The sequence below is a fragment of the Ictidomys tridecemlineatus genome, chromosome 3 (genome assembly GCF_052094955.1).
Source record: "Ictidomys tridecemlineatus isolate mIctTri1 chromosome 3, mIctTri1.hap1, whole genome shotgun sequence".
Lineage (NCBI taxonomy): Eukaryota > Metazoa > Chordata > Mammalia > Rodentia > Sciuridae > Ictidomys > Ictidomys tridecemlineatus.
In genome coordinates this window covers 85,066,952-85,081,169 of record NC_135479.1, presented here as the reverse complement: position 1 = coordinate 85,081,169, position 14,218 = coordinate 85,066,952, and the positions used below count along the sequence as shown (strand labels likewise).

The 14,218-nt window shown below is 38.1% G+C and overlaps 2 protein-coding genes across 9 annotated transcripts in view; one reads left to right on the top strand and one right to left on the bottom strand.

Annotated features, from left to right (window-relative positions):
- The window catches only part of Cep70 (centrosomal protein 70), a 62,501-nt gene that overhangs the window by 44,401 nt on the left and 3,882 nt on the right, over positions 1-14,218 (top strand). For 6 of the 7 annotated variants that reach the window (XM_078043401.1, XM_078043403.1, XM_078043397.1 and 3 more), the window contains one exon: positions 1,240-1,960. In XM_078043401.1, coding sequence (XP_077899527.1) covers positions 1,240-1,301 — 62 coding nt within the window. In that variant the 3' untranslated portion in view covers positions 1,302-1,960. Of the gene's footprint in view, positions 1-1,239; positions 1,961-6,197; positions 6,263-14,218 lie in introns of those variants that run through there. The other variant, XM_078043399.1, reaches the window with a different exon arrangement.
- The window catches only part of Esyt3 (extended synaptotagmin 3), a 41,456-nt gene continuing 35,281 nt past the window's right edge, over positions 8,044-14,218 (bottom strand). For both annotated transcript variants that reach the window (XM_005328014.4, XM_040269881.2), the window contains 6 exons: positions 12,941-13,422; positions 12,242-12,340; positions 11,701-11,832; positions 10,267-10,372; positions 9,656-9,705; positions 8,044-9,363 (listed from right to left, as the gene is read on the bottom strand). In XM_005328014.4, coding sequence (XP_005328071.1) covers positions 9,327-9,363; positions 9,656-9,705; positions 10,267-10,372; positions 11,701-11,832; positions 12,242-12,340; positions 12,941-13,422 — 906 coding nt within the window. In that variant the 3' untranslated portion in view covers positions 8,044-9,326. The remainder of the gene's footprint in view (positions 9,364-9,655; positions 9,706-10,266; positions 10,373-11,700; positions 11,833-12,241; positions 12,341-12,940; positions 13,423-14,218) is intronic.

Below are 14,218 nucleotides of genomic sequence, written 5' to 3'. Positions count from 1 at the left end.
AGTTTCTATGCTTATGTAAGTGGTATACTTGGCTGAGAAAATTTCCATATCAATCAAGGTCTTTGTCTGTGAGGTTCATTTATAAGGCAGGTTTCTCATTTAATGAGAAAAGAGATATGATTTCAGAATGGATGGGGGTCAGGGAAGGTCTGGGAATAACTTGATTTTGGGACCTTTATTTACCACAATGTAAGGTGTGAATCAAATTCTCTGCAGCAGGCTGGATTACACTGTCCCCCTTCCTGTATGCTTGATGCTTTGTGAGCCCAGACAGGGATTCTGACTGAAGTCAGAAGCTTATGGAACTCATGACAGTGGGTCAGCATGGGTCAGGTGTTAAGGCTAAAGCAAGAGCAACCAAAATCTAGCTAAAACAATGGAGAGAAAGAGTTGGATTCCAAGAATTCATGGCAGAATAAGTCAGAAAAAAGTAGTGGGTATCTATAAACCTGCCCTTAGGGCTTACTTTAAGGAAGGCTGAAGTCTGGATAATGAGAAAAAGGGACTTTGCTTTCTCCATAGCTAGGAGCTTAAGAGAATGAATTGTAACTTCAGCTGGCTGGAGTAAGATAGGTTAAGAAAGAGGAATCAAATTTAGAAAAATCTGTCAGAGAAGAAACTGAACTGGTTTATCTGGGAAGCCAGACCAGCTAAGGACTCTCACACCTGGCAAGGTAGGCCTATGAGTGATTCCACTAATGAGAGCTCTTCCTAAGAGAATCAGAGGAGCATTGTGTGTCTCTGTGTGTGTGTGTTTAATATCTTTAATTATAAATGGACACAATATCTTTAATTTTTTATGTGGTGCTGACACTTGAATTCAGTACCTCACAACTACTAGGCTAGTGCTATCCCACTGAGCCACAACCTTAGCCCAAGGGCACTGTGTTTTATGAGAAGAATTTCCTAGGACTTCAGGTGAAGACCCTAGTACAGAAATGCTGCTACCTGCGATTTCACTGTGTAATTAGGTCTAAAGAGGCACTACACATCATAAATGTGACCAGTTGGATGTGTAGCAAGAGCCAGAGTCAGAGAGTGAGTATGTGGTAGCTTTTATAAACAGATGCACTGTTTAGCATCTGTCTCTGAATCCGTGATAATGTGTCACCATGATGTGCATGAAAGCACCAGTATTGTCTTTTTGCTTGAGGTTTGTTTCTGCATAGAGTTCTCATTTCCCCTGAACTGATCACTAGAAAGTTACTCTGCTTTATTATTATTGTTTTTCTGTTACAGAAATTGATGACTTGGATGCCATTGTACCTGCAGTAAAGAAATTAAAAGTACTTTCTTACTGAAAACAAATCAAATCATTTTTACTGTGTAAATTGCATTCTTAACATTCTAAGTATTTTGTAGAATTGATCTTATTTTGTCATAAGGGTTATAAAATGTATTTGTTCTCAGAAATCTTAGTACTGGAGAATGACCCAATATTAAGATTCTTTCATAGAAAATAGCTGCTAAGTTATTAAAGCAGTAACTTAATTTGAGATCCTTTAATCATTTCTTAAAAACACTTGATGCTTAAATTTTAAGGTTATTTTAAGGTAGAGTTTATAAGTAAAAGAGACACCCAGGGAGAGAAATTGCAAATAATAGAAAAGTTTCAATTAAGTTGAAGGTTTAATGACCTTTGGTTCAGGGCAAAAGGAATACCATTTGCTTTCTATGGCCAGCCAGTAGGAAGCTACTGCTCTCCTGGAAATGATTAATTTGCATTTTACTAAGATATCCCTCATGGTAGTTGCCCTTTCAAAGCAGGAGGAAGAAAAAAATGTTATATCTTAGTGTTAGAATAGGAAGTAAATCATGGGGGTAAAATAAAATAGGTGAGTCAATAGAAGTCCCTCACATTTTTTTTTAAAAAAGTATTTTTTAAAATTTTAATGTAATGTACTTTTTATAAGGACATGAGATCTCAAATAAAATTTTTGTAAAGAATTTCCAAACATAAGTGTCCTCAGTGACTTATTTGTATTACAAATAATGAGTCATTCATTTTCATAAGCTCAGCCTTCCTTGGGCAACTCCTTCACCTTTGCTGCATTTTACATAAGAGTATTGTTCTTGTGCTTTCTGCTTATTCTCTATTCCCAACTTTCAACCTGCTTTGCTTCAGGGGCCAGTGTTCTGCATCACATCCATGAGTGTGGGCCACTTCCACCTACCCTCCATCTCCTCTCCACAAGCAGCAGGCCTAGGAGGATTTCTGTTATTTTTATTGCTTGGTATATTATTATAAAACATATTCAGGAAGCAGCAGAGTGGAATGGAGAAAAAATGTCCATAGACAGCATCCAAATCCCTGGTGTTGTGACATTAGGTTTAGGGATCAGGCATAGACAATAACTTAGATTCTTCTAAAATTAAAACTATCCAGAATTCGTAGAACATGTCTTGAGGTTAAGTAGAAAAGTATTTGGATATTCAATGATGTAAATACTCTGAATTGATTATTCAAAGAAATTGCCACGAGACATTTTTTTGTTTGTTTCTCACTAAGTTGCCTAGGCTGTCTTCTAATTTGCCATTCTCCTACTCTAACCTCCTGAGAAGCTGGGATTACTGGTGTGTGCCGCCATGCCAGGATAATAAATCATTTTAATCTGGCACCTGATTTAAGAGCCTGTGAATAACTCTTAGTTTAAAACATAAGTTTTCAAAATTTTCTCTAGAAGCCTAGGGTTTTTATTTGGAAGTGCCTCAAGGACCACTGGGAAGGGATAGTGACACTAATAGGAATAGTTTTAGGCCTTCTCATTGTATCTACTTTATGCATTTTTTAATTATTCAAACTATAAATAGCAAAGTTAATTATTTAGCAATATTTAAATATAAACATTTAAAATACCAAAATTGATTTTAAGTTTTATTGATGTGTAATTGACATATAAACTGTTTTTTAAAAAAATTTTTTAGTTGATGTTCACAATACCTTTAGTTTTTTTATGTGGTCCTGGGGACTGAACCCAGAGCCTCAGTGGTAGAAACTTTAAAGTGTAAATTTGGCAAGTTTTGATGTGCATATATACTTGTGAAATCATCACCACAATCAAAATGATAGATATACTAGCACTCCAAAATTTTCTTACTATCCTTGCTAATCCTTCCCAATTCCTCCAATCTCCAGGAAGTAGTTATTTGGTCAGCTTTCCATCACTATAAATGAGTTTGCATTTTATATATTTTTATATAAATAGAATCTTACATACTCTTAGTCTGGCATCTTTCAGCATAATTATTTTGAGATTTTTTTTTTGCTTGTATTAGTTCATTCCTTATCACTATGTAGTATTCTGTCATCCATTTGTTCATTCACTTAATAATGGAAATTTGGGTTATTTCCAATTTTTGACTAAAATAAAACTGCTCTGAACATTCATGTTCATATGGACATACTCCTGACATTCAATTCTGTTTTATATTTTGTTTGGGTTTGGCTATTGTAGGTAGAAGGGTAAATTTGGTTTATATTACTCCATCCTGGCTAGAAGCAGAAGTTAGAAGTATAACTTGAAGTCTGAAATATGTAGAATTTCTAGGGTTGTTCTTAAAATTTTTTTTTTTTATTTTGGTGCTAGGGATCAAATCTAGCACCTTGCACATAATAAGCATGGTTTCTACCACTGAATCTACCCAGTCCCTTTTTTTCCCCTCCTGATTTTACTGCATTATAGTCAGAATATCTTTTTGGTATTAAGTCTTTAGGATTTGAGGTTTTTGACTTTAGACAAATTTTCATAATGCTCCATATATTCTTTTTAAAAAAATCTAATCTGTTATATACATGTTGTGCTATTGTGATATTTATTACATTTCTAACAGTTTTTTTGTCTGCTTGGTTTGTTGGCTTCTAGGAGTTACTAAAATGTCTATAAACTTGTTAAATTATTTTATCATCCTAATATACCTCCTATTGCTACTCATGTTTATTGCCTTGAATATATATTTTTTTCTTACTAGGTATTTCTTCTTCTTTATTTTCCTTTTCATATGTTTTACTGACCTTTTTAATTACAAAATATCATTAATGTCAAGGATAATGAATGATATAAAGTGAATACCCATATGACAACCAAAAAGTAAAACATCTCTAGCACTCCAGATAGCCCTCTCAACCCACCTTAAATGTCCCTTCCTATGGAGATCACCATTATCCTGACTTTAATGTTAATCACCTCTTTGGTCTTATAAAACTAGTCTTACCATTTCTATGTGATGCCTAAATCAATATAATTTAGTTTTTATAAAAATCAAAATTGTCCTCTCAACATTTCTTCAGTATTATGATTGTACAGTGCATCTGTGTTGTGTGCTAGGTTCAGTCGTGTTTTGATTGCTATAGAATTATTCTACCTATGAGTATTCTCTGACTCATTTTTTCTGTAATACTGGTGGTTGACTTTTGGTGGCTTCCACTTCTTAGCTATTCTGAGCAGTGCTGCTATGAGTCTACATCCTTGTACCCTTTTATGCAAGCTTTCTAGAGTATACATCCAACTAAAATTGCTGGGATCTTGGGGGAAGTTGCTTGTATGTGTAGCCACATGTGCTAAGTACCATATAACCTGAGGCAATACCATTTCTGTGGATATCAATATGAATGGAGTCTTTAGAGTTATACAAGATGACTTTGATAGAGAATGTGTAACTTTAGAAGAAAATGCTCATGAGGAGTATAAATTGGTACAATGTATGAAAATCCCTATTTTCAACATCCTTTTTGCCACTATAGTTGGAGAGCTATTGTATTTTTGTTTCCCTGATTAGGAGTATCTTTTATTTACTTATTGGACATTTCTATTTCTTTTCGAAGCATTTGTGCCTTTAGCCCATTTAACTATTAGATTTTGTTTTTCTGAGTAAATTGTAAAGAGCTATTATTCTGGACATGAGCCATCAGGCAGTTATGTGTGTATAAATGTCTTCTTCCATTCTGTGTCCTGTCTTTTCATTTCTGGTTTCTTTCAATGCACAGAATAACAATTTGGGGGGTAGGTGATACTGGGAATTGAACTTAGGAGTACTCAGCCACTGAGCAACATTAATTTTAATGTAGAGAAAGATATGGTCTTTATAGGTAGTGTTCTTTGTGGCTTATGAAAATTTGCTCTGGTCTTAAATTGTGAAGTTATTCTTCCATATTACAACATAAGTTTTCCTTTCACGTTTAAACCTAAAGTTGATTAATATTTGAATGTGGCAAGAGTAAAAGACTAGTTCATATTTTCCCAAATGCATATCCAGTTGTGCCAGCACCATTTAGTGACAAGTCTGACCTTTCCCATCGTTCATAGTGGTGCCTCTGTCATAGACTACTACTACAACTACGGTTGTTGGGCTTTTCTATTGTTTTGGTCCATTTGTCTCTTCCTGTACTACTACCACCTTGTTTTAGTTATTATATGGCTTTAAAGTAAACTTTGTCATACTGCTGAAGACTTCCCAGCCCTTGGATTTCTATGTACATTGAATCTACAAAGCTACCTACATACAACCTTTGGATTTTTAATGAGCTTTCATTAAAAACAAATTAGCATGGGAGAATGTTGGGTCTTCAAATATGGCATAGCTTTCCATTTGTTTAGTCTCTGATTTTAAAAGTTGCATAATTTTCATATAGAGGTGGTTATATGAAATTACCATTTTCATATTGGTGAGGGAATAAAGAACTAAAATTGATTTAAAAAAATTTTGTATCCATCAACCTTGCTTTAAAAAAAAATTCTAATTCTAGCAATTTATTTTGCATCTAATGTTCATATCATCACCTGTATTTATATGTAAGTTTTCTAGAGTTTTTAGAATTTAAATTTCTGGATCAGAGGGGGAAAGGCCTGTGTAGCCACATGGGCTAGGCACTGAACAACTTGAAGCAATACCATTTATTTGGATAACAATGTGAACAAGCCTTGTTGGTTATGTGATTTGGCAATATTTAAATACAAATATTTAACAGTTTTGACTTTTTTTAACATGGGCTACAATAGTGTTGACTAGAAGTGATAGGAAGCAGCTTTTTCTTAATGTAATATTAAGATTTCTGTTTATATGAATAGTAAGTATTCTTGGGTGTATCTTTTTACTTATACATTTGTATGTTTGAGCTTTTGGAAACAGCATATATAGCGATGCCTTTTACTTTCATGCTCTTTGGTATTCTAGATTTTATAAATTTTTTTTTTTTTTAGTTTTAGGACACAATATTTTATTTATGTGGTGCTGAGAATCAAACCCAGTGCCTCTGACATGCTAGGTAAGTGCTCTACCACTGAGCCACAACCCCAGCCCCTGATATTCTAGTTTTAACAGTGTATTGTGATTACATTTATAGAAGCCCTTTGGCCATCTTTTTTATATTCGCTCTATCACATTTTCTGTGCTTTCCTCCCCACTATTGGGGAGGGGGTTAATTTTGCTTTTTTACTATTGATTTGGAAGTTTTATATTTCAACTTGGTGGGTTTTCTGTTACTTTATGTTCTTGGTTAAAAATTTTAACATTGTCATTTGAGAGAAACCACATTGCACAGGTAACTAAACATGAAAAATTTACTAAAAGGTGGCTAACTATTTAAAAGGAGGTAAGAGAATACTCTTGGACACACTGTAGCATCTTTGGAAAGTAGACCACTCCATAGGGCCAAGGGAGAGGGTACAAAAAAAAAGGATAAGCACCTCCTCACCAGGCCAGTTTAAACCATAGCGGAGAGGTGGAGCTGTCACAGGAGCATGTAGCCCTCTTGGCCAAGAAACTTGCAAGTGGTGGTGGAACATGAGGGCAGGAACCAGGGCTGAACTGTGAGGGGTAATGAGGTGAACGAGAACATGCTCCTAGGTCGGCAGAACCCTGGAGAACCTACCTCGGCAGAGGAGCTGCTCCAGCCTCGCAGTGTCCTTCCATTGCTTTTGGAAAAGCCCAGCAGAAAGACCCTGGGCAGAGACTTTGATTTGAAGCTGAAGGTAATAAGTCAGTGTCTAACCCACACTTGGTTTTATATTTTTAGAACCAATTATAAATCCCTTTAGCTCCCTAAATAAGGATTTGGACACTAAATTACCAGCCAGGTGTTAGAAAACAGTGGAACTAAAAAAAAAAAAGTCTTTGGTTGCTTATTGCTATATTTTGTGTAAAAGTCCCAAAGGTCCACGTGTAAAAGGTGTGGTTCCAGGCCTGTGGCACTATTTGGGAGATGCTGGAATTTCTCACTGGGCTCTACCTCTTAGTCTTCCAGTTTGGGAATGTGTCCTTGAAGGGGGTACTGAGACCCCAGCCTCTTATTATCATGTCCAAACAATGAAGTGAGTAGCTTGGCCACGTGCCCCACAGGGCAATCATGGGCTGAAACCTCGAGCTGTGTGCCTAGATGAACTTTTTAAGAGCTGATTATCTCAGGTGGTTAAAGTAATGGAAAGCAAATTAACACTTTAAAAAAAAAGTAATCAAGACTTAGGTTTACCAACTACTTACAGGTATTTTTGCTCCCCTATAGCCACTTCTGCCCTAATGACATTTTCCTTCTTGTGTCCAGTTACTAGTTTTATCCGCGTTTTGTTTCATAATTTTTGCTTGTGAGCTTCCTTTTAAGTGACAAATCTGCTGTATCAGTCTCCCTGGATGTGAAGGGCAACCTTAAGGACCAGTTTTGTGGTTGATTTAATATGATCTTATCAGGACTCAAGATTCTAAACCAATTTTTTAGTCTTGGGGATTTCTACACCAAGTTGGTGGTATGTAATTTCAGACCTTATGTTCCTGTGCTAATTGGCGTCTGTCTTCTGATGAGACATAACTTTTCAGGCTCTTTACCCTCTCACATAGGGCCCATAGACTTGCCTCCTGTCTGACATAAGCTAACAATTCTGATTTCCTTTAACTCATCCTTGATTCTGTACTACTTTGCTTTTCCGATCATCATGCAGAATTTTACCTGTTAGGAAGAAGAGTAAGCTTTAATTTCTCTGCCACCTTGATCAGTAGTTGCTTTAGTGATTCTAATATTTAACATGTAATGATACATTCCCTTATACTACTTGGTGCTTTACCATTTAAGATACTTGTTTATTTAGGGAACAATTACAATGTCATGAAGTAGACAGCATCGACATCGTTTCTCATATTATGAAAATTTTTCATTCAAAAATAGAAATCTCAGCGGAAACCAATTTTTATTGTATATATACTTAACAGTCTTAAGAAGAGGGTGAAAAACCAAGTAGCTTAAAGTTCAGTTTCAGTGAAACTGAAACAGTTTCATTGACAGTTGCTTAATAAGATACTTGGTAAACATTTTTAGTTTACTGTTACAATGAAAAATGTTAGATAGTTGGTGGAAAGAGGCCCTTTCAGCATGGGCTGGCTTAGTGGAGGAGAGAAGTTTGAGGGGCATAATGTTTGGATGACTCAGTTAACAGACTATTTGCTCAGGATAATGTAGCTGAAATCAGATTAGGTTTAAAAGGCAAATTAAGGGGTAGGCTTTGATTTTTATAAAAAATAGTTTATCATATTACTTATAAATTATGTGATCGCCTGAGTTAACAGAGAAGAGGATGTGACCTTGACAACTGCTCTAAGAATATCAAGGCAAGTCTATGTGGTCTTACAGAGTTTGAAATGCATAAGAGGCACTTGTTTAAGTAGACAATTTACATATTTTGCTTTTAATGTGTTATTTAAGTAAACTACCCCTCTCTTGGAATGGTAGAACAGAATTCCCAAACTTGTCTGAGATACAAAAAGCTCCTTTTCCTTTGGCAGTGCCATTCCTCAGCAGCCTTTGGCACTCTGCTAGGAAAGTTCAGACTCAGACCTAGGTTTGGAACTTGGCCCTAGGTTCCCCGCCACCAGAGTACTTAGGTATATCACTGTGACACAGAGTCACAGGTCCAGGCACACAAATTACAAACAGGGCTTTGGCAGTGCTAGCTCTTGGCAGTTTGGGGTCACTTTTTATATCCAGAAAAGTGTACTCTCTTGGTCAATAACTGCCCAGGAATACTGGTAGCTCCTTTAGGACTTCTTCCAGCCTATATGTTAGGGATAGGACACTTTCTAGCAAGACCTAAATCAGATATGCATAATTATCCACCAAAAGTGGAAAAAAATCACTACTGAGGTTTTGATGCTAATTAGAAACAAATATCCCCATTTCTTTCTGGATTTGAACAAATCCAATTGTAGTTCTTTCCATAATTCCTGTTTCTTCCTAATACTGTTTGGCCATGCAGATAAATTTAACACAGTATTTACTTTCATCAAATGGCAAACTGTACATATATACACACATTCTGACACATCGGCAATGTTGTTACTCATCCTCAGCTTCTGGGCTGTCCAGCTGGAGTCAGCTCATACCTGCAAGGCAGTTGGGTTTGTACTTGTATTAGGTCCACAATACCTGCTCATTACTAACGGCGTTGGCCTCTACAGAGCAACTCTCTCCAAGTTGGCCAGCCAAGAATAAGGGTAGTTAACAGGGGTCTTATAGGTTAATGAGACATGGAGTTAGTGAAGCCTGAAGTAAAGGTGTTAGTAGTTTGTCTCTTTTCTTGATACTGAAAAGGGAAGAACTTTGGAGAGAGAGTGGGCAGCTGAGACAGTGTCTTGAAGAACAGATGAACAGTGATAAATGAAAGAGCATACTCACCATTGTGAGAAGCCCTTAATCAGATCTTCTTTTGATAAGTCTATCAGCACCTAAACAACCGCAAATAATTATTTCCCTCCAAAAACACTGCATGAGTCCTTCATAAAATTTCCTTGGGCTCTTAGGTGTTCAAAATGGACCTTAGAGGAATAATACAGTGAACTTACTGTCCTGGGGAAAGACAAGTGCCTGTACTTTAGGAATTTCAGATCATGTTTTCAAGTTTATATAAATTTATAAAAAAAACCTGCCTCATCTGTAAAAATGAAGATAATACCATCTACTTTATAGAATTGGCCTCTAAAGAGGTGAGTATAGGGTACTTATTTGAATGTAACACTATGAAATACTGTACACGTACCATTTTGGGGGCCTTTCCTTGGCATAGTCCTAGGGAGTATATTTCTTCCACTTTAGGTAAATATATTGTGCAAAGCTTGGATCTTATCACAGTACTTGATGTTCAAATTCTTGGGTAGTACTGAGTTTGATAGATTCTTATTAAAATAGGTTTTATCATATGAATTTATATTTCTATATAATTTAATTTCAGTGGACTTGAGTTAGAGTACTGGAAGGAACATAGTACCAAGAACCCTTCTTGTACTTACTTTTCCTAACTCTTTCCTTCTGTGTGAGCCAAGTGGCCTACTATTTTTTACTGCAACATCGAGTGACCTCTTCTTTACTTCTTCCATGGGAACAAAAAATTCAAATCTTTAGGAAGAAAAAAAAAAGTCATTTTTGTTGAAAATCTGAAGTGTTTTATCTACTTCCCTAGTGGAGCGGTAGACTATGAGGAGCATATTGGTTCCTAGGTATTCAGTGCACAGGTAATCAGAATCCTGGAAGTGTTCTGAGGCTGTGTGCCTTTCAGACTACTGTGGTTTGGAGTTTATGACCCATTTGTCTAATTCTACTTTGGCTTTACTCTTAGTTGCCTTTCCCGACTCTGAACCTGCTCAACCTCTTTCCAAGTTGTTTGCTCAGACCATCTAAGGGATAGGTTGCTTAAGAGTTAGGTTTTTCAAGCTACATGTAAAATAGTGACTGTAGAGTAGGGCAGAGGAGTCTATATATGAACTTTGTAATCCTAAGAGAGCCCTTACTTCTAGATTAATTTTAGGGCAGAGTGCCAAGTCTGCCTTTTAGATAATCCAGGCATAATTTTAGGAAATTTACTAATGATTGTTTTAAAAGTCAAGTCTTTTCTATATTCCTATGTAGCAATTATGACATCCTTCTATAATTGTATCAAAATCTCTTACTTTTGTGGCTCTACTGATGAACTCAAAGTATGGATCTTTAACATGGCCCAAAGAGAACTCAGTCCTCTTAAATGAGTAGTTATTGATCAGGAATAGAGGGAATCATAATTAAGAGGTTACAGCATCTTCCTAAGCTGGCTAGAAATGGCTTTTCTCAGGATTCTGAAGCAAACAAGACATTTTGGTTTTAGTACCTTGAGGATTATCAAGAATAAAAATACTTGAAATCAGACTTGCTGCTACTACCCCATCAAACGTAAGAAACATGATTAGAGTCTACCTAATCTCTTCTGTCCCCAGGAACATGAGTGGAGGAGTCCTTCATCTAACACCTCTGCTGTTTGCAGGAGGGAAGAGAAGCCAAAGAGTTCTGGAGGAAACATTAGGTCTAGCTAGCATGCAGTTAAAAATGCCCCCCGCCCCGGAATACTTATTTGCCAGTAAAAGGATTTAAATCTTATTAAAAAGACCTCATTTAAAGAGGGGGGTTGTAGCCCACTGGTTGAGCAATTGCCTCGCATGCTTGAGGCACTGGGTTCCACCTTCAGTACATTAAAAAAATAAAGGTATTGTAGAACATTCAATAATCAGGAATGCTTCATTCTCTCAGGGCAGCCTTTGTGATAAATGGCCCATGTTGTCCTTTCCCTGCTAGAAAGCATACGAAAGCTTCATGGAGTCATACCATGTTGTATTGCCCAGCCCTCACAGGGTGCCTGGGACACAGACAATACGCAAGTGGATGAGGCACTCTAGGATGGCTGAGGGCCCACTCACGTCTCATCAAACAGAGGTTCCAGGGTCTTCCTCTTCACCGAGGTCTTCTTCCGACTTGCCCACCTCCTTTCTGGCAGCAAGTAGATGCGGACATAGGGATCTGCCCCACTACTGGTGCACGGCGTCAGGTTTCTGATTTGTAGAGAAGAGAGGCCCCTGAAAAGACTCATTTGGGAGAAAGCGTACTGGCCGCTCAGCTTGGATGGCCAGGATAGAGGCATTTAGAGGACAAGATACCAGGTGTATTTTTAAAATCTGAATTTTTGTATTTGGGGTACAGCAAGTACTCTGTATCCAAGGGAATTATTCTGGCTATCAGTCACCCCCAGACAGTTTTGTAGTAATGTCCGAGCAAACCTCTGAGACCATCAGCCCCAAAGAATGACCATCCAAGTGCTCTTTTGAGGATTCTCTTCATTCATGGCACACAAGCCTTCAATTCTCATTTCTTCCCAATATGTTACTTTTCCACCTGGGAACCTCACATCCTGGCCCCCACTTTAGTTTGTGGCCACCTGATGCCTCTAAAGAACCCTCTTACCTGCATCTGTTGATGAGCACCCTGAGGCAGCGCCGCAGACACACGTAGCGAACCGTAAGCTGAATCTCGCCAAGCCGCCGCTGTCCGCAGTCCCCACCTCTGTGAAGAAAGGGTTTGTCACCTCTCTTATCATTAAAGTGTTGGCCCTCTCCCCTAAGACAGAGATACATGTCCTAGTTGGGGAACACAGAGCCATGTAGGTTCATAATCTCAGGAATGTTCCATCTAGCGTCAACATTTATCCTACTTTGCAGTAGGAAGAGCATGAACCCTGGAGTGTCTCTGCCTTTGTCATGATTCCTAGGGGACGTTGGTAAATGTTACTTTTATGGTGGTAAGTTCTATCTTGTGGGGCTATTGTGAAGATTGAATTAATCTCATAAAATAAGGCCATGGTAAAGAGTAAGTGACTACCAGTTACGTAATTCTGTACTTCATGCTTTTTGTATCATCCCAGTGTGACTCTTTAGAATTCAGGAAATGTTTCTGCTGGAAGGGTCCTTAACAACTGCAGGCCAGCATCCAGTTAGAGTAACTAGAGCCATAACTGGTTCATGCCCTGTGTCATGCTGCCTCTAATATAGATGTTTTGTGGAAAACCAGAATTTGCACAGGTGTGTAAGTTCATATCTACTCTTCCATCCAGGGAGATACTTTTCATGCAGGTGATTTTAGAAGAGATTAAGCAGAGGTGCATACTCAATGTAGAGGCTGTTATCTGTCAGGTCAAAGCAGGAAGAGGCCAGGGAGTTGAGCGAGGACATGCTGGGAGCTAGTCCTGTGGGTGGCCATGCGAATGGGGAGGTAGGACATTTCATGGGCCTGGGTGACTTGATGGGCCCCGGAGAGTGGGGGCCTGGGACAGTCAAGAAGACGGTGGTTGAGCTCTTCTTCTTCCCCGGGGGCTCACAGAGCCCTTTGGCACTGTCCTTGCCTTTGGGCTCTGGGCCTGTCTCTTGGGGCTCGGGGACAGCACTGGTGGTGGTTGTGGCGTTCTTGGGTGCCTCCTTGGTGTTTGAAGAAGGGTCTGGGGGACGTGGCAGATCTGTAGGGCCTTCTCCTTGGGCTGGGGCATTGGGACTGTGGTCGGTGGCCACCTTCTTGATGAACAGAGGGCCTTTCTTTAGGGCTTCGGCTCCTGTGTAGGGGCTCCCCAGCTCCCGTTCCTCCACACGCAAGAACTAGAAGCAGATGATAAGATGGTTATGGCTGGGCCTACCAATCAACTTCAGCTATTGTGTTTCTCCTTCCCCTCATCATCAAGACCCTAGGGAATTCCATTTCCAGAAATAAACATGGTAATCCAAATATGCTGAAAAGCCATTATGCCAGAATAAAACGAAACATCCTTTTAAATGCATAGCCAAATTTATTAAGTAATTCTTTAAGTGAAAAAGACAGTGAAAAGTGAAATACAAAAGTTAAGCTTTCCTTGGGTCAATGTGAGATCCTGAAGGTGGTTTCTGTGAAAAAGGTAGAATAATAATAATATACTCTAGGTTTTTGTTTTTTTGGTAGGGTGGTAGAGGAGTTATAACTTATTGGCCTGTCCTCAGATTTATTTTGAGTTCATTTATTTTACCCATGGGTTTTGATACCCAAAGTAAAGAAAATAACAAATGAATCCAGACTTGTAATGCTTCTGAGGTACCCAGTGGCAACAAAACTTCCTTGGGAGGAACAGCCAGCCTTAATGCAGGCCATTGTCAATTAGAGAAATGAGTCATCATGGAAATGTAGCAGCAGATCAGTGTCCCAGACCTTCCAGATGATAGAATGAACAATGTTTGCCAATGACCAAAGATGGAATATAGACACAAAGATAAAATACAATTAAAAAAAGGTAGATTTGGAAGAGAAAATTAGAAAACTCACCACTGAAATAAACAGGTCGAACAGTAAACTAGGCATAGCCAAAGAAAATTTGTGATCAAGAAGGTAGAATGTAGCACTATGAGATGGGAAAGAGAAGATGAG